The following is a 20,963-nucleotide window of genomic DNA, read 5'->3' as shown; positions in this document are numbered from 1 at the left end:
CTCTAACCTATCCTCTAACCTATATTTATGGGATTTATTGTCCAAATCTGTGAGGAGTACTGATGTGGAAGCAACATTTAGGCTCGAGTCCTCACGAAATGATTTCAGAATTGCAGAAAATAATCTTAGTCAAGCAGAGTAAATTATAAATTAGCGCTTGGGCCCTCAAAATAAAATCCCATGTCCGCTTTTAGCCTAAATGCTTTATTCGCACATTGGAATGAAGAAGAACAAAGTCTTAATTTTTTATATTTTGGTGATTCGCAGACGATTCTGTTTTAATAATCCACGAAACAATATCTCCATATTTGGGGATACTAGCAACACCGTTAATCACAATGTCTAATAAACTGTACATTTTTGTTGTCATACATTAAGAATTTGATTTTCTTTTATATTGGCAAAGATAATCACCGCTATCGGTCGGTATAATTATCAACATCAGTTAATGTCAACGTCATAGATGATATTTTTGTGTCATAATAGCGCAAAAAAACATAATGCTATAGACATTATGCCTTCCTCTCTCTCTCGCTCTTGCCTTTATCCTTCACCATGTGTTTTTTTTTTCGGTTTGATAAATAGGCTGTAATGTGTGTCATACCCATGTTGTGTAATTGCTATGTACCAGCTACTTTATCATCAGCATCATGTCCACTCATCGAATACAACCTGTACTTTTTTTTGTTAGGATATCTATTTCTTTTTTGCCATTATGTGCTTAATGTTAGCCATCTGTCACAAATGTAACAGGGACAATTAATAACACACACACGCACATAAGCATACATATATGCCAGTGTATGCTTAGGAGACCACATAATTACTCGATGTAAAAATGCCAAAACTTACTCATCAACGTAGAAATTCCCTATGTTCGTTTTGAGGAAGTGCATTAAGGGGGATTTATTTATCCGAGGAATCGACATGCCAAAATAAAAACCCCAAGCTATACAAATAATAATAAATTACCATATTTTTTACCCATTTTAATGTCCATGTGTCTCTTAGTATTGGGGTGTAATGCAACGTAGCCTCACAAATGGATTACAACAGGTAGCTAAATAACCTACCTATCACTCATCAATTTGATCATAGTTTTTCTGGTAGTTTTTTATGCGTGTACGTGTGTGTGTAGTTGCTTCAAAAAAGATCATAATCTTGGTGACTATAATAACGGTAATTGTTTCTTTAAGATCTAATGGGGCCCATCTTCCCTCTCTCTCTCTTTCTTTCGTGTGTGTTTTTTGTGCTCTCTTCAATTTCTAATTTATTTCATGCTAGTCCATTTTGTATAAACTGTTACAAACTACCCATTAACTCACCATAACACTATTCAGGTTAAGCTAGACGCGACTGGCGGTTGGTGGTGGTCACTTGCAACAAAATCGTAAAATCTCCATTGACGCCGTAATGCCGTTGCATGCAACAGCTTCTGTATAATTATATTCGTGGAGCTTCTTGTCGTCACTAACTGTCCATGGATAGTTGTTCAGTTTTTTTTTTTTAAGGTTTTCCTCTTTGCCAGCAAAGCTTTAATGCCCGTAGGTTTGGATCTATCTCCCTCTCTCTCTCTCTTACAATACCCCCATATATGTTTGGGTGGTTAGTTTTACACATGATTGTGTTTTGTTATTCACAACGACAACAACACGGAGAACAAGTGTTGTTGTTATTATTTGGTTTTCGTGGGACTGACCATGAAAATTAATTCAATTACGCTAGTTAGAATTATTTTCGTTTAGTAGTTGGTTTTTTTTTGTATAGGTTAGTTATATACATTAGATTTGTTATTATTTATAATAATAGTCATAACGGTGAGGGTTATATGAGTAAAAAAAAAAAACAACGAAAGAAAATATAATCTATACATAGAGTTGCCATAGGGTTTGCAATGTATTGCAATAACCCTTTTACTAGCAAATCAAACCTTTTGTCAGAAGCGTTTGCGTTTTCCTTATTAAATAGCATATAGAAAACAATTGTAAATTTGAGGGTACACTGAGAAAAAATATTAACATAACATGAAATATACAACCTAAATTTTAGGAAACGCAAATTCCATAATATTAAGGACATTTTTTTAAATTTAATTTTTGTTAAAAAAATATAGAAAATTTTGTCAAAATTTGATTTTTTAAGAAAATTTCGTGAAAATGTTATTTCTATTGAAAATTTTGTAAAAATTTTATTTCTATAGAAAATTTTGTGAAAATTTTATTACTATAGACAATTTTGTCAAAATTTTTGTTCTATAGAAAATTTTGTGAAAATTTTATTACTATAGAAAATTTTCTCAAAATTTGATTACTATAGAATATTTTGTCAAAATTTTATTTCTATGGAAAATTTTTTCAAATTTTTATTTATATAGAAAAAATTGTCAAAATTTAATTTCTATAGAAAATTTTGTCAAAATTTTATTTCTATAGAAAATTTTGCCAAAATTTAATTTCTATAGAAAATATTGTCAAAATTTTATTTCTATAGAAAATTTTGTCAAAATTTTATTTCTATAGAAAATTTTGTCAAAATTTTATTTCTATAGAAAATTTTGTCAAAATTTTATTTCTATAGAAAATTTTGTCAAAATTTTATTTCTATAGAAAATTTTGTCAAAATTTTATTTCTATAGAAAATTTTGTCATAATTTTATTTTTATCGAAAAATTTGTTCAAAATTTTATTTCTATAGAAAAATTTGTCAAAATTTTATTTCTATAGAAAATTTTGTTAACATTTTATTTCTATAGAAGATTTTGTCAACATTTTATTTCTATGGAAAATTTTGCCAAAATTTTATTTCTGTAGAAAATTTTGCCAAATTTTTTATTTCTCTAGAAAATTTTCTTAAAATATTATTTTTATAGAAAAGTTTCTCAACATTTTATTTCCATAGAAAATTTTCTCAAAATTTTATCTCTATAGAAAATTTTCGCAAAATTTTTATTTCTATAGAAAATTTTGTCAAAATTTTATTTCTATAGAAAATTTTGTTAACATTTTATTTCTATAGAAGATTTTGTCAACATTTTATTTCTATGGAAAATTTTGCCAAAATTTTATTTCTGCAGAAAATTTTTCCAAATTTTTTATTTGTATAGAAAATTTTCTTAAAATATTATTTTTATAGAAAAGTTTCTCAAAATTTTATTTCCTTAGAAAATTTTGTCAAAATTTTAATTCTATTGGAAATTTTCGCAAAATTTTTATTTCTATAGAAAATTTTGTCAAAATTTTATTTATTAGAAAATTTTACCAAAATTTTAATTCTATAGAAAATTTTTCAAAATCTAATTTCTATAGAAAATTTTTCAAAATCTAATTTCTATAGAAAATTTTTCAAAATCTAATTTCTATAGAAAATTTTCCAAAATTTTTATTTAGATATGAACTTTTGTCAAAATTTTATTTCTATTAAGATTTTTTTCAAAATTTTATTTCTATAGAAAATTTTGTTAACATTTTATTTCTATAGAAGATTTTGTCAAAATTTTATTTCTATGGAAAATTTTGCCAAAATTTTATTTCTGTAGAAAATTTTGCCAAATTTTTTATTTGTATAGAAAATTTTCTTAAAATATTATTTTTTATAGAAAAGTTTCTCAAAATTTTATTTCCATAGAAAATTTTCTCAAAATTTTATTTCTATAGAAAATTTTCGCAAAATTTGTATTTCTATAGAAAATTTTGTCAAAATTTTATTTCTTAGAAAATTTTACCAAAATTTTATTTCTATAAAAAATTTTTCCAAATCTAATTTCTATAGAAAATTTTCCAAAATTTTTATTTAGATATGAACTTTTGTCAAAATTTTATTTCTATTGAAATTTTTTTCAAAATTTTATTTCAATAGAAAATTTTGCCAAAAATTTATTTCTATAGAAAATTTTATTTCTGTGAATTTTTTTTTTCCAAATTTTTATTTCTATGAAATTTTTTTTTTCAAAATTTTATTTCTTTTATTTTGCCAAAAGTTTATTTCTATAAAAAAATTTGCCAAAATTTTATTTCTTTAGAAAATTTTGCCAAAAGTTTATTTCTATAGAAAAATTTGCCAAAATTTTATTTCTATACAATTCTACCAACTTTGGCAACCGTGTCCTCTAAGTCTCTTTTAAATCATAACATTATTATAGTATTTATATATATTTTTATTATTACCATAATGTAAAATTAAAAATCCTAATTTTCTTTCCTTTGTCCTTTTGATTCCAGGGCGATTACATAAAACATCCAGTCCTGTACGAGCTTAGCTACAAATATGGTTTCACAGATAATTTACCCGAAAGTGGTCTGCCCAGTCGCCTGGAGGAGATCAAAGAAGCGATACGACGAGAAATACGAAAAGAGTTGAAAATCAAAGAAGGAGCAGAAAAACTGCGAGAAGTTGCCAAAGATCGACGTTCATTGAACGATGTTGCTGCCATTGTCAAAAAAAGTAATAATAAAATTGCCGAATTAAAATCCGAATTGCAAGAGCTGGAATCACAAATCCTCTTAACGCAGGGCAATGATCGAGGTAAGCTGCAAACCTAAAAAATCTTAAAAACAAAAAATATTTTGTTTATAAATTTAATCCATAAATTTATTTGTTACGTTTTTTCATTGAGAGTAGCATTAATTTGTTGCCACTATGATTAGGCTATCATATGTCACAATGACAAATTGATTTGTTGGATTACCAAATTGCTTCTATAGAGGATTTTTAATTTTGGATTTTCATCCATATTTGTTCGGTTTGGTAACAGAGCATTTAGGCCATATTTGTTGAACTCCCCAAAGTGCGTACATTATGTTCAATGCCTACATATATGGGTCTGAATTTTATTTTTTTGTGTTTGAGGAATCCATTTTTGGGATTTCTTATGAAAATCTCAAAAAATTCTGTGTTGAATAGTTAACACCACTTGGGTGTTTTGAAATTGTTTTTTTTTTTGTGATGGTTATGGTTAACACCCATAAAACTGGTTTACACTTGGTGTTTTTTTATCGATTGAGAAATATTGGGGAAAACATCGATTGTTTATTTATTTATTGCGTGTTTATATTGATTAAATTGTTGTGATTCACACCTTTGAGCATCAATGAATTTATAACAGATTTTCCAACACCTCCAATTGTTGTTAATGGATTTTTATTATTTTTGAAATATTTAAGTTTAATGGTCGGGAATTTTTGTGTATTGATTTGGAAGAGATGAAAAACGTAAAAATAAATGGCAACATTGTTAAGAAGTTTATACGAGTATTGACATCACGTGCCGAATTTCTGCCAGATTAGATGAAGACAAATCTGGTGTCGATTTATATACCCTCCACCCTTTGGTGGAGAAAATATAAGAAATACTGCAGTTCTGATATTGAATTACTTTTGACACTACTGGTAACCTATTACAATTAAATACTTGGGTAATGTTAAGAGTAATACTAGTTTGATTACTGGTATTGTCAAAGGAATGAGTTTTTTCTACGCGGGTAATTTATTATTTCTAACACCTTGGTAATGCTGCAAGTCCCACATCCTATGGTGGAGGGTATAAAAAAAAAAACTGTAGTTCTAAAATTGAATTACTTTTGCCCCTACTGGTGACCCATTACATTTAAATACTTAATTTATTATTTCTAAAGCCTTGGTAATTGCTACAAGTCGTAAGATTTCGAGTTCTGAATAGCCGCAATATGCCGAAGAAATCGGTCCAGATTTAGATATAGCTCCCAATTTACACTGATATGACCACATAGACCATAATTTTACTCAGATTTACATGAAATTTTGCACAAGGAGTAGAATTAACATCTTACTAGGAATGCCAAAAAAATCTACCAAAATTTGCAAATTTGTATTCCTATTTTGTCAAAATTTTATTTCTATAGAAAATTTTGTCAAAATTTTATTTCTATAAAAAATTTTGTCAAAATTTTATTTCTATAAAAAATTTTGTCAAAATTTTATTTTTATAGAAAATGTTGTCAAAATTTTATTTCTATAGAAAAATTTGTCAATATTTTATTTCTATAGAATTTTTTTTTTGCTAAAGAAAATTTTGTCAAAATTTCTTTTGAAAATTTTTGCTATAGAAATTTTTGTAAAAATTTTATTTCTATGGAAAATTTTGTCAAAATATTATTTCTATAGAAAATTTTGTCAAAATTTTATTTCTATAAAATTTTTTGTCAAAATTTTATTTCTATAAAAATTTTTGTCAAAATTTTATTTCTATAGAAAATTTTGTCAAAATTTTATTTCTAAAATTTTGCCAAAATTGTATTTCTATAATTTGGTCAAAATTGTATTTCTATAGCAAATTTTGTCGAAATTTTATTTCCATAGAAAATTTTGTCAAAATTTTATTTCTATAGAAAATTTTGTCTACATTTTATTTCTAAAAAAATTTTGTAAAAATTTTATTTCTTTAAAAAATTTTGTCAAAATTTTATTTCTATAGAAAATTTTGCCAAAATTTAATTTCTATCGAAATTTTTGTCAAAACTTAATTTCTATAGAAATTTTTCGCCAACATTTTATTTCTATAGAAAATTGTGTAAAAATTTAATTTCTATAGAAAAATTTATCAAAGTTTTTTCTATAGGAAATTTTTTCAATTTTTTTTTTGCTATAGAAAATTTTGTCAAAATATTTTTTGCTATAGAAAATTTTGTCAAAAATTTTTTGCTATAGAAAATTTTGTTAAAATTTTATTTCTATAGGAAATTTTGTTAAAATTTTATTTCTATAGGAAATTTTGCCAAAATGTTATTTCTATAGAAAATTGTATCAAAATTTTGTTTGTATAGAAAATTTTTTGGAAAAGTTTATTTCTATAGAAAATTTTCTCAGAATTTTATTTCTGTAGAAAATTTTGTCAAAATTTTATTTCTATAGAAAATTTTATATCTGTAGAAAATTTTGTCAAGATTTTATTTCTAAAAAAAAATTTGTCAAAATTTTATTTCTATAGAAAATTTTGGCAAAATTGTAAATGTAGAAAATTTTGTCAAAATTTTATTTCTATGGAAAATTATATCAATCTTGTATGCATCGAAAAATCGCCCGATAAATCGTAAAGTCACTTTGGCGAAATCATAAAAATAGCTTTAGAATTTAATATTTCCAATATTTGTTTACTAATATTGTGCTCCACCCCGGCGAATTAAAATTTGAAGTCTAGAGATTTTTTTAAGAAAAATTTTACAAAATTTGTGCAAATCGATTCAGATTTAAATAAAATATATTTAGTTTTTGTCAAAATTGTATTTCTATAGAAAGGTTTGTCAAAATTTTATTTCTATGGAAAATTTTGTCAAAATATTATTTCTATAGAAAACTTTGTCAAAATTTTATTTCTATAGAAAATGTTGTCAAAATTTTATTTGTATAGAACATTTTGTAAAAATTTTATTTCTATAGAAAATTTTGTCAAAATTCTATTTCTATAGAAAATTTTGTCAAAATTTTATTTGTATAGAAAATTTTGTCAAAATTTTATTTCCATAGAAAATTTTGTTAAAATTTTATTTCTTTAGAAAATTTTGTCAAAATTTTATTTCTATAAAAAATTGTGTCAAAATTTTATTTCTATAGAAAATGTTGCCACCATTTTATTTCTATAGAAAATTTTGCCAAAATGTTATTTCCATAGAAAATGTTGTCAAAATTTTATTTATATAGAAATTTTTGTCAAAATTTTATTTCTATGGAAAATGTTGCCAAAATTTTGTTTCTATAGAAAATTTTGTCAAAATTTTATTTCTATAGAAAATTTGGCAACATTTTATTTCTTAGAAAATTTTGTCAACATTTTATTTCTATAGAAAATTTTGTCAAAATTTTATTCCTATAGAATATTTTTTGTCAAAATTTTATTTCTATAGAAAATGTCAAAATTTCATTTCTATAGAAAATTTTGTCAAAATTTTATTTATATAGAAAATTTTGTCAAATTTTTTTTTTTCTATAGAAAATTTTGTCAAAAGTTTATTTCCTTTTTTTATAAAAGAAAAATAGAAAATTTTTTCAAAATTTCCATCCTCCTAAAATTTAATATTTGAAATTTTTACCGTTGTTTTATTCAACAAATAATTTATGAAAATTTTGACAAGAGTATTAAATAACACTTTTAATTACTAAAACAACAGAATAACATTCTTGATAAAGATTTTAAATGATTGGCTTTTAATCCTCCCGAAAAAAATATTATATTTTTCTAACCCATATGACCGCATAAATAATTTGATGAGATACATTATCCACATTGTGGGGCATTAATTTCTGTTCTTATATTTTCTTAAAAATTTATCACAGACATAAAGGCAGACAAAGTCAACAGATTTCGTTTGACACCTCGGTTCCATGGAGAATAATAATAATAATAAAAAAACAAAGCAGGAAATTTAGATTTTAAATAAAATTTTGAAGAAAAAAAAAAAAACGACGAAAAAAACCATCTCCTCCCTAGGCTATGAAGGCCAAAAATTGATATTTCGACGCTGAAATATTATTTTTGGAAGCCTTAGACAAAACAACAGACACACGATAGTTTGCCAAGCATTAGCAGACAAAGATAAATTGTGAAAATGGTGAAAATATATTTAACACAACGCAAGTAATTGGTTATGGCCTCTGAGTAAATAGGCTTCTAGTACAGGGCTTATTTTTTTGCGTTTAAAAATAAACGCATTTTGGTGAGTGAGGCGGGGAGGACATTAGAAAAGAAATACGTAAAACATTTTTCATTAACCATTAACACAGTGAGTGAGTCACTGTGCTAATTGTTAATTTTGTGTTAATGTTTTCTTTTCACACTGTCATTTTTGGTAGATTTAATGGTAATTTTATTTTTGATATGCAAGTGTGAAAAGTTAATCGATAGAGATATCCTACATAAAATGGATTTATTTCTTACACAAATCTAATATTTAAAACCAATTAAATTTATATATTTATGTAATTTATCCTTTCCTCATCACAGGGTAAGTGTTGTGAGTTGCTATCAAAATCACTTTCATTTTGCCATTTTTTCATATCACTGGACCTCCCTATGTGTGGTCTTTGAAATTCTTTTTATAACATTTTAATTGATATTTTTTCTCTTTCAAATGAAATGAAATTTCATTTAAATGTCCAACCCATTTCAATTTCCAGAGGCGCACTACCCACAGGCTTTTCATTGTCAATACTCTGGTTATTGTAATCGGTATTTGGGTTTCTGTGTCCCTGACACTCAAAATGGTGAAAGTGAAGGGAAAGGTTAAATTGACACTACCACGGCTTCCTTTTCTCAAACGATACAATTGTATTCAAATGTTGAGGGATTTTTTTTTTGTTACTTCTGGTCCCATACTGGCCCCGCCAATAGTCTATAAATAGTCAATGAAAAGGAAACATCAGAGTGTGGCTCCAGTGGTACTCACTAACTGTGGTGTGGTATATTGGGAATTGATTGCCATTTGCCTTTTTTTACAATTGCAACATAGATGACATCAGATGGTTTTCTATTTAATTTCCGGCATGTGTTTCAATATTGAGAAAAAATTGGACTTGTGAGTAAATCTTCAAATAGAGAAAACAAAACAAAAAAAATTGAGAAAATTTTCAGAAGTAATAAAATTTTGACAAAATTTTTCTATAGAAATAAAACTTTGACAAAATTTTTCTATGGAAATAGAATTTTGACCAATTTGAATTTGAAAAGAAATTTTGACAACATTTTCTATTGAATTAAAATTTTAACAAAATTTTCTATTGAATTAAAATTTTAACAAAATTTTCTATTGAATTAAAATTTTAACAAAATTTTCTATTGAATTAAAATTTTAACAAAATTTTCTATAGAAATAAAATTTTGACAATATTTTCGGTAGAAGTAACATTTAGACAAAATTGTCTATAGAAATAAAATTTTCAGAAAATTTTCTATAGAAATAAAATTTTCAGAAAATTTTCTATAGAAATAAAATTTTCAGAAAATTTTCTATAGAAATAAAATTTTCAGAATTTTTTTTTTATAGAAATAAAATATTCAGAAAATTTTCTATAGAAATAAAATTTTCAGAAAATGTTCTATAGAAAAAAAATTTTCAGAAAATTTTCTATAGAAATAAAAATTTCAGAAAATGTTCTATAGAAATAAAATTTTCAGAAAATGTTCTATAGAAATAAAATTTTCAGAAAACGTTCTATAGAAATAACATTTTCAGAAAATTTTCTATAGAAATAAAATTTTCTATAGAAATAAAGTTTTGAGAAAATAATATATAAACAAATTTTGACAAAATTTCCTATAGCAAAAAAATGTTGACAACATTTTTTATAGTACCAGAATTCTCTATAGCAAACCAAATTTTCTATAACAAACTAATTTTGACAAAAATTATGACAAGATTTTCTACTGCAAAAAAATTGATAAAATTTTCTATAGCAAAAAATTATGATATAACATAGGTTGCTATAGCACAAAATTTTGTCAAATATTTCTATAGCAAAAAAATTTTCTATACCAAAAAAAAAAAATGACAAAATTTTCCATACAAATAAAATTTTTTATATTTTTTTTCTACAGTAAAAAAATTTTGACAAAATTTTCTACAGCGAAAAAAAAACTTAGCAAAATTTTCTATAGCAAAATATTTTGTACAAATTTTCTATAACAAACTAATTGTGACAAAAATTATGACAAGATTTTCTACTGCAAAAAAATTGAGAAAATTTTCTATAGCACAAAATTGTGATATAAGTTGCTATAGCAAAAAATTTTGTCAAATATTTCTATAGCAAAAAAATTTTGACAAAATTCTCTATACAAATAAAAAAATGACCAAATTTTCCATAAAAATAAAATTTTTTATATTTTTTTCTACAGTAAAAAAATTTTGACAAAATTTTCTACAGCAAAAAAAATTAACAAAATTTTCTATAGCAAAAAAAATATCCAAATTTTATAAATTTTGACACAATTTTCTACAGAAATAAAATTTTGACAAAATTATCTATAGAAATAAAATTTTGACAAAATTTTCTATAGAAACAAAATTTTGATAAAATTTTCTATAGAATTACAATTTTGAGAAATAAAATGTTGACAAAATTTTCTATAGAAATAAGATTAAATTTTCTATAGAAATAAAAAATCTTGTATACAAAATGAAATTTTGCCAAAATTTTCTATAAAAATAAAATTTTCTATACAAAATGAAATCTTGACAAAATTTTCTATAGAAATAACATTTTGACAAAATTTTCCATAGAAATAAAATTTTGACAAAATTTTCTATAGAAATAAAGTTTTGACAAAATTGTCTATAGAAATAAAATTTTGACAAAATTTTTTATAGAAATAAAATTTTGATAAAATTTTCTATACAAAATGAAATTTTGATAAAATTTTCTATAGAAATTAAATTTTGATAAAATTTTCTATAGAAATAAAATTTTGACAAAATCTTCTATAGAAATAAAATTTTGACAAAATTTTCTATAGAAATAAAATTTTGACAAAATTTTCTGTAGAAATAAAATTTTGAAAAAATGTTCTATAGAAATAAAATTTTGACAAAACTTTCTATAGAAATGAAATTTTGATAAAAGTTTCTATACAAAATGAAATTTTGATAAAATTTTCTATAGAAATTAAATTTTGATAAAATTTTCTATAGAAATAAAATTTTGACAAAATCTTCTATAGAAATAAAATTTTGACAAAATTTTCTATAGAAATAAAATTTTCACAAAATGTTCTATAGAAATAAAATTTTAAAAAAAAATTCTATAGGAATAAAAGTTTGACAAAATTTTCTATACAAAATGAAATTTTGATAAAATTTTCTATAGAAATAAAATTTTCTATAGAAATAAAATTTTGACAAAATTTTCTATAGAAATAAAATTTTGACAAAATCTTCTATATAAATAAAATTTTGACAAAATTTTCTATAGAAATAAAATTTTGACAAAATTTTCTATAGAAATAAAATTTTGACAAAATTTTCTATAGAAATAAAAGTTTGACAAAATTCTATAGAAATAAAATTTTGGCAAAATTTTCTATACAAAATGAAATTTTGACAAAATTTTCTATAGAAATAAAATTTTGACAAAATTTTCTATAGAAATAAAATTTTGACACAATTTTCTATAGAAGTAAAATTTTGAAATAATTTTCTATAGAAATAACATTTTGACAAAATTTTCTATAGAAATAAAAGTTTGACAATATTTTCTATAGAAATAAAATTTTGGCAAAATTTTCTATAGAAAAAAAAATTTTACAAAATTTTCTATAGAAATAACATTTTGACAAAATTTTCTATAGAAATAAAATTTTGACAAAATTTTCTATAGCAACAAAATGTAGACAAAATTTTCTATAGATATAAAATTATGAGAACATTTGCTATAGCAAAAACAAAATGACAAAAAAAAAAATTGGCTAAATTTTTGATAGCAAAAAAAATTGGCAAACTTTTCTATAGCAAGAAGTTTGATAAAATTTTCTATAGGAAAAAAAATTAATAAAATATTAAAAATAGCAATAAAATTTTGACAAAACAAGGAACAAGTTGTCAAAAATTTCTATAGCAAAAACAAAATCTTAAATTTCGTATAGCAAAAAAATTTTCACTAAATTTTCTATAGCAAAAACATTTGAAGCACAAAAAATGCCAAATTTTTTACAGCGAGAAGTTTAGATAAAATTTTCTTAAAAAAAAAATTATACAATTTTCTACAGCCAAAAAATGATAAATTTTTCTATATTTTCTTGACAACATTTTCTATAGCAAAAATAAGAAACAAGTTGATAAAATTTTCTATAGCAAAAAAATTTTGACTAAATTTTCGATAGCTTACAAATTGATAAAATTTTCTATAGGAAAAACTTTTTATAAAATTTTCTATTCCAAAATAAATTTTAACAAAATTTCCTATAGAAATAAAATTTCAACAAAAGTGCAAATGTCGATATTTCCATGAATCCATCTCTAACTATCGAAGAAAATTCCATGACATCTTTTTTATCAGTCAAAGTTTATCAAGCATTTCTTTAACAGCAGATGACATATAATGAACAAGAATGGTTATAAATGTGAATATGATGATGTCGATGTCGGAATTGTGGATGGCGATGAATATGATGCGAGCGCATAGTGTCATTGAATAAGGTGATGACGGCTGACAATGATGCAATTCAATTTCTATTCTCCCAACGAACAATCGCAATGACTTGGAAAAAAGATATACGCAGATATCATCATGGGGATATAAGGGTCGCATCATCCCACAAGACACTGGGGCTTCCATCTCGTTATGCATTCATTCATCCATCTATGGTATCCATCAATCCATCTATTCACACTATAATAATCATTAACTCTTTCATAAATATACGCAAGAAGAAATGAATGAAGTGGGTGATGAGGTGCAATATCTTCCTCTTTAATTGGACCGGGGTGATAGCATTTAAGGTGTACACCCACACCGACACTAGTGATTGGAGGTGTTATGGAATTCATTTGTGGTTTATGGTGCACATCGGTGTGTCGTCTTCCAATGAAATATGAAATCATTATAATCCTCATCTTCATTTCTTACTTACTCTACATATCTGAGTAGTGTAGACCACACAAACTTCCAATACAAGGAGGAAATCCAATTTTCGTTATCTTTATTACCTTCTTTTGTTTTGCTTTGCTTTGTTACCCCCTAATTTCCCACCTCCAGATATATAGATAGTATATCGTAAATCCTCGGTGGCACCATCAATATGTGTATCAACACGACATCATTTGGAAGAGCTGCAGGCCAGCAAGCAAGTATCTCATCTTATCTCATCTCCAACGAATTGAACAAATTTTTGGCAATGGACCAAGTTTTCCGTATAAGCAATATCGTCATTTTTTCTTTTTTTTATGTGTGATCATGATTATACGAGGGCTTAGTAAATATCTACGTATTTTGTTAGCAAAAACTTTTAAACAGAGAACTTATTATTATAAAAATATTTTCAATCAAAATTTTGTCAAAATTTTCTATAGAAAATGTTGTCAAAATTTTATTTGTATAGAAAATTATGTCAAAATTTTATATCTATTGAATTGAGTATTATTTATATAGAATTTTTTTCAAAATTTTATTTCTATAGAAAATTTTGTCAAAATTTTATTTCTATAGGAAATTTTGTCAAAATTTTATTTCTATAGAAAAAATTTCTTTGCTATATAAAATTTGTCAAAATTTTATTTCGATAGAAAATTTTGTCAAAATTTTATTTCTATAGAAAATTTTGTCAAAATTTTATTTCTATAGAAAATTTTGTCAAAATTTTATTTCTATAGAAAATGTTGTCAAAATTTTATTTATATAGTGTTGAAGGGTGTGCTAAAATTATGCACCTTATTGGTTTCTGTATGGTGTGCTATTTAAATGCTACAGGCATGTAAATAGCGGTTTGCTCCAAATGTCACACATACATATGAGCCCTTTTAGTACATGCCTATTGTTGTTGTAAATGAGAGCCAAACTTCACTTTCAACAGGCTGGCCATGACATTGATTCTTCTTTTTTTGTTAATCTAAATCGGTTTTTCAAAGCGTACGCTTCTCCCCGTGACCAATACAGTAAACAAAAAAAATATAAAACAAAAGTGTTAAACCCAAGATTAAAAATTTAAAACATAAAGTGAACTTAAAATTGTGTGAACAAAAAATAATTTAAATTTGTTTGAATTAAAATATACAAACTCAACGAAACTGTAATAAACAAAGGGAATATAAAAAGTGACATAGATTACAACAACAAAACTGTAAATTATATACATAAAGACTTATCTGAACTTACCAGTAAATTTGTATAAAAAAAGAATAAAATAATTTACTTACGCCTATTATTGCACCTTCCCATAAATTTTGTAAATATTGCACATTGATTCCCTTAAAACTAATCTACAAACTACATAAAACTAAAGGGTGATTTGTTAAGAGCTTGATAACTTTAAAAAAAAAAAAAACGCCTAAAATTTGCAAAATCTCATCGGTTCTTTATTTGAAACGTTAGATTGGTCCATGACATTTACTTTTTGAAGATAATTTCATTTAAATGTTGACCGCGGCTGCGTCTTAGGTGGTCCATTCGGAAAGTCCAATTTTGGGCAACTTTTTCGAGCATTTCGGCCGGAATAGCCCGAATTTCTTCGGAAATGTTGTCTTCCAAAGCTGGAATAGTTGCTGGCTTATTTCTGTAGACTTTAGACTTGACGTAGCCCCACAAAAAATAGTCTAAAGGCGTCAAATCGCATGATCTTGGTGGCCAACTTACCGGTCCATTTCTTGAGATGAATTGTTCTCCGAAGTTTTCCATCAAAATGGCCATAGAATCGCGAGCTGTGTGGCATGTAGCGCCATCTTGTTGAAACCACATGTCAACCAAGTTCAGTTCTTCCATTTTTGGCAACAAAAAGTTTGTTAGCATCGCCATTCACCGTAACGTTGCGTCCAACAGCATCTTTGAAAAAATACGGTCCAATGATTCCACCAGCGTACAAACCACACCAAACAGTGCATTTTTCGGGATGCATGGGCAGTTCTTGAACGGCTTCTGGTTGCTCTTCACTCCAAATGCGGCAATTTTGCTTATTTACGTAGCCATTCAACCAGAATTGAGCCTCATCGCTGAACAAAATTTGTCGATAAAAAAGCGGATTTTCTGCCACTGATTTTGGTAATAAAATTCAATGATTTGCAAGCGTTGCTCGTTAGTAAGTCTATTCATGATGAAATGTCAAAGCATACTGAGCATCTTTCTCTTTGACACCATGTCTGAAATCCCACGTGATCTGTCAAATACTAATGCATGAAAATCCTAACCTCAAAAGAATCACCCTTTACTTGTACATATATCACATTTGATTTATATTGCACTTGGTTGTAATAAAAAGGACTAAATCTACATTGTTAAAACTACAAAATATTGAAATACATTTATATACTTACCATAAACTAATACATGAGTTAAAATAACTTAAATCTAGTGTTAATATACCTAAAATATTGCATAATTCTTGAAGTTGTCTCTAATTTGCCTAGAATAAATACAACAAACAATAAAACTACAAACCACACATTGAATTAAAATCCTGCATCTAACTTTTTTGGAAACCAAAACCGTGGTAAAAAACATATAGAAAATTATGTCATGTCTTTGCTATAGAAAATTTTGCCAAAAATGCATTTCTATAGAAAACTTTGTCAACATTTTTTTGCTATAGAAAATTTTGTCAAAATTTTTGCTATAGAAAATTTTGTCAAAATTTTTTTGCTATAGATAATTATGTCACAATTTCTTTGCTATACAAAATTTTGCCAAAAATGTATTTCTATAGAAAAATTTGTCAAAATTTTATTTCTATATAAAATTTTGTCAATTTTTTTTTTGCTATAGAAAATTTTGTCAAATTTTTTTGCTATAGAAAATTTTGTCAATATTTTTTCCTATAGAAAATGTTGTCAAAATTTTATTTCTATAGAAAATTTTGTCAAAATTTTATTTCTATAGAAAAAATTTTCAAAATTTTATTTCTATAGAAAATTTTGTCAAAATTTTATTTCTATAGACAATTTTGTTAAAATTTTATTTCTATAGAAAATTTTGTCAAAATTTAAATTCTATAGAAAATTGTAACAATATTTTATTTCTATTGAAAATTTTGTTACAATTTTATTTCCATGGAAATTTTTGTCATAATTTTATTTCAATAGAAAATTTCCTCAACATTTTTATTTCTATAGAAATTTTTGTCAAAATTTTATTTCTATAGAAAATTTTGTCAAAATTTTATTTCTATTGAAAATTCTGTCAACATTTTATTTCTATAAAAAAATTTGTCAACATTTTATTTCTATAGACAATTTTGTCAAAATTTCTTTGCTATGGAAAATGTAAAAATTTTATTTCTATAGAAAATTATGCCAAAATTTCTTTGCTATAGAAAATTATGTCAACATTTCTTTGCTATAGAAAATTTTGCCAAAAAATTATTTCTATAGAAAAATTTGTCAAAATTTTTTTGCTGTTTAAATTTTGTCAAAATTTTATTTCTGTAGAAAATTTTGTCAAAATTTTATTTCTACAGAAAATTTTGTAAATTTTTTTTTTTGCTACAGATAACTTTATCAACATTTTGTTGCTATAGAAAATTTCGTCAAAATTTTTTTGCTATAGATTATTTTGTCAAAATTTTGTTTCTTTTAAAAATTTTACCAAAATTTTATTTCTTGTGAAAATTTTTTAAAAAATTTATTTCTATTGAAAATTTTGCAAAATTTTATTTCTATAGAAATATTTTTTAAAATTTTATTTCTATAGAAATATTTTTAAAAATTTTATTTCTATGAAACCGCAATTTTATGCCTTCGAAGAGAGCTAGCCATTTTTAACATTCCCAAGTTTGTTTTGAACAAAGAAAGAAAAAGTTCATTTATTTTTAATCAACTCAATATTGTGAATGTAATAGTAATAGAGACATAGTAATAGAGACATGTCTATACAAATAATGTTGTGTCCCCTCAAGGCTCCTTGAATCTTGTACTTTTCATACTGGACAACAGCACAAAAATGGGGGCAATGTCTGGCAAATATAGGCGTTTTATGTTTTATTTTTTAAAGATTCATGATTAATTATATAGAGGGCTTGAGTGACCGATAAGAAGGCCATAGTTTGACTTTAGGATGAATAAAATCTTGTAAGATAAATTACACATTTTTTTTGTTGTAATATCCATTCATTGTTTTGCATCGTATTTTCATGAATGAACGACCTTGGTTTATTAAAATAAGAAATTTTGTTCTTAATTATTTTTACTTGTTCATATGTTCATATTTTTTTTTGTTAGACTACAAATGTAATGTACCCCGACATAACATACGTTTTTTGGTCTTTTATTTATTTTTTTTTAAATAACTGGCGCCAAAAGAAAATTTTTGTTTGAGAAAATATGTAGGATGCTTCGATTTTAGATATCCGTTGGGAGACGTTTATTTTTTGTTTTGGGGGTAGATAAATAAGCCTGTCAACAGATCTTTTATAGATTCAGATTCTAGGAAATATGTCATGACTATTAGCAGAAATTTATGGAACTCATCAACGGGGTCCCCGTTTGTGAATAGTGGTGAAATGGGGACTTCTTTGGTTGTCTATAGGCTCAATGAAGCAATTAATTAAAATTAAAATAAGACTGATTGAGGGCTGCGTCTTAGTCATTTGCCATTGAACAGGTCTATCATTAGGAAAATATATGACCAAGAGTCTCGAAATTTTATTCGTAAAGAAAATTTTATCGACATTTTTATTTCTATCGGAAATTTCATCGAATTTTTTCCTATTGAAAAAAGCATAGATTTTAAGAAAAATCTCAGTGTTAAAAACAATATAAAAATCTTAATATTTGATTGTAGTAGAATAGAGTTTTTTTTAACTACACAGAGTTTTTTTTTACCAACATTACTTTTATCTCTGGTAAATATTAATTATTCTGTAATTTGTAGATTTTTGAATTTTCGGCCAAAAATTGATTTTGATTTCATATCACACAGAAGTACTATAGATTTTCCGGAAAACAAATTTTTTAAAACTGTGCTATTTTGTTTTAAATGCAATAAACTTGATTTCGTAGAATTCGGTCAAAATTTTAAGACGTAAGAATTTTTTTCTGGTTGTATCTTAAAAGATACAGTACGCATTTAAGGGTTAACGTGTTTCCAATGTTAAATTACATTAACATAGGTTAGGTTAGGTATAGTGGCAGCCCGATGTATCAGGCTCACTTAGATTATTCAGCCCATTGTGATACCACATTGGTGAACTTCTCTCTTATTACTGAGTGCTGCCCGATTCCATGTTCAGCTCAATGACAAAGGACCTCCTTTTTATAGCCGAGTCCGAACGGCGTTCCACATTGCTGTGAAACCATTTAGAGAAGCTTTGAAACCCTCAGAAATGTCACCAGCATTACTGAGGTGAGATAATCCACCGCTGAAAAACTTTTTGGTGTTCGGTCGAAGCAGGAATCGAACCCACGACCTTGTGTATGCACGGCGGGCATGCTTACCATTGCACCACGGTGGCTCCCATTACCTTAACATAGATCATTCATATTAGAAACTCACCACAATGCTAACAAAAAATTAAACTCTCTTACTCTCATTAGCTTTATGTAATATCCTTCATGATACAAATGATAACTGTTTTCCTCTTTCTCTCAATTGTAGTTATTTTACATCTATCTAAAATTCTCAATTGTGGTCTATTTTGATATAAAATTTTCTTAAAAAATTTGTCTTCCGAAATGAAACAATTGAGATTTCCGTTTTTCTTCTTTTTAACCAAATGTTACATGAAATTATGTTTCAAAGTGACAGTGTATAAAGCTCTACTCACCTAATATTTATTACAAGAGAGCCATCATAATTAAAAACCCAACATTGTCAAGATAAGTGGTCATGTTATCCATAAACATCAAAGCAGTGAGAATAACATGAAAATAAAACAACAATAAGGATAAATGAGATATCTCACTATGTGAGAGCAGAAATTAGATGTACAAAGTTATCATTGTGATTGTGAGATAACCCATGATAGTAACGAGAGCAATAACAGTAACATTTACATAAATTATTTTATATTATGTTAACATGAGAAATAAGATAATAAGATTTAGTGAGAAGCTTAACATGAACCTTTAAATCATATTTAATACTGATGTTAATTCTCTGAGAATAACATGCAAAATAAATGAGATGTCTCTCAGTGTGAGAGCAAAATTGAGATGTACAAAGTTATCACTCTGTAAGATAACCATTTCGGTATCGAGAACAATGAGAGTAATATTTAGAGAAATCATTTTAAATAACATTAACATGAGAATTAAGATAATTACATTACATGAAATATAAATCATAAACTGATGTTAATGCTGCCAATAATTATGATGTTAATGTTGCCAATGATTATGACTAGATTAGAAAAATATTTATTTGAGAATTTTAGTCATTTGGATAAAACACCCAAATGGTAATCACATCAATTAAGCACAAATAATTTTCTTGAAAATTAATGGTGAAATTTGACATGTTGTTTTGAAACTATGAGAACTATGAATGACAATGTTTTTTGATCTTTAGAAATTATGAATGAATTCGAATTTAAAGGTAAAAATAAAAAATGGTAAAAAAAGAAAAAAAAACTTTAAAAAAACCTTGAAAATGGATATACCATTAAGGACAAAGTGGCAGGTAATCTTAATATTTTAAATGTTTCAATTTTCTCAAAAATTAGTTTTTACGATGAGCAATCATATGATGAGGTATCCTCCTAATGATTCATCCATCCTACTCTACAGTTTTGTACGCAATGATTGACAATCAATTACTGAATTGATGAAATCATCAAAACCATGGTAAATTTGTTTTTTGATAAATTTTCACATTTTAAAGAAAACTTTGTGAGAAATGTTTGGTAATTGGAAAATGTTTCTGATTAAAAGAAAAAATTACATAATTTTTAATTTGTATTCAAAAATTCATTTAAAATAATTTATTTGCGTTTCTATTCGATTTCACATATGAGGCATCCTAATGGCAAATTTCTTGCATATGAAAAAATTTTGTAGAACATACATGTGTATTTATGAAACCTTTGTCGGCTTCACAATGTCTATTTTGAAATTGTCTTGTTCTGTTGAACGATAGGTGCCAAGAAACGATAGATATTTTACATTAAAAAAATATGATTGAACTATATCATATTCCGGATGTTGTTTTGTGTGTCGCCCCTCAGACAAATGTTTGGAAAGGTCAGAACAACATCGTAATGACGTCAAAGGAAATCTTATGCAAAAATGTAAACAGGTTTACATAATAAAAGATAGGTGAACTTATTTAAGAAATGTATATTAAATTTTGACAACATTTATTATA

At 25.4% G+C, this 20,963-nt stretch overlaps 1 protein-coding gene across 14 annotated transcripts in view; it reads left to right on the top strand.

The window, feature by feature from the left end:
- Positions 1–20,963, top strand: part of Pkn (serine/threonine-protein kinase N) — a 209,851-nt gene that overhangs the window by 128,751 nt on the left and 60,137 nt on the right. For all 14 annotated transcript variants that reach the window (XM_075311991.1, XM_075311992.1, XM_075311993.1 and 11 more), the window contains one exon: positions 4,218–4,521. In XM_075311991.1, coding sequence (XP_075168106.1) covers positions 4,218–4,521 — 304 coding nt within the window. The remainder of the gene's footprint in view (positions 1–4,217; positions 4,522–20,963) is intronic.

The sequence above is a fragment of the Haematobia irritans genome, chromosome 5, assembly GCF_050003625.1.
Source record: "Haematobia irritans isolate KBUSLIRL chromosome 5, ASM5000362v1, whole genome shotgun sequence".
Taxonomy (NCBI): Eukaryota; Metazoa; Arthropoda; class Insecta; order Diptera; family Muscidae; genus Haematobia; species Haematobia irritans.
Note: the sequence above shows the minus strand (reverse complement) of the source record. Positions and strands in the feature narration are given on the sequence as shown.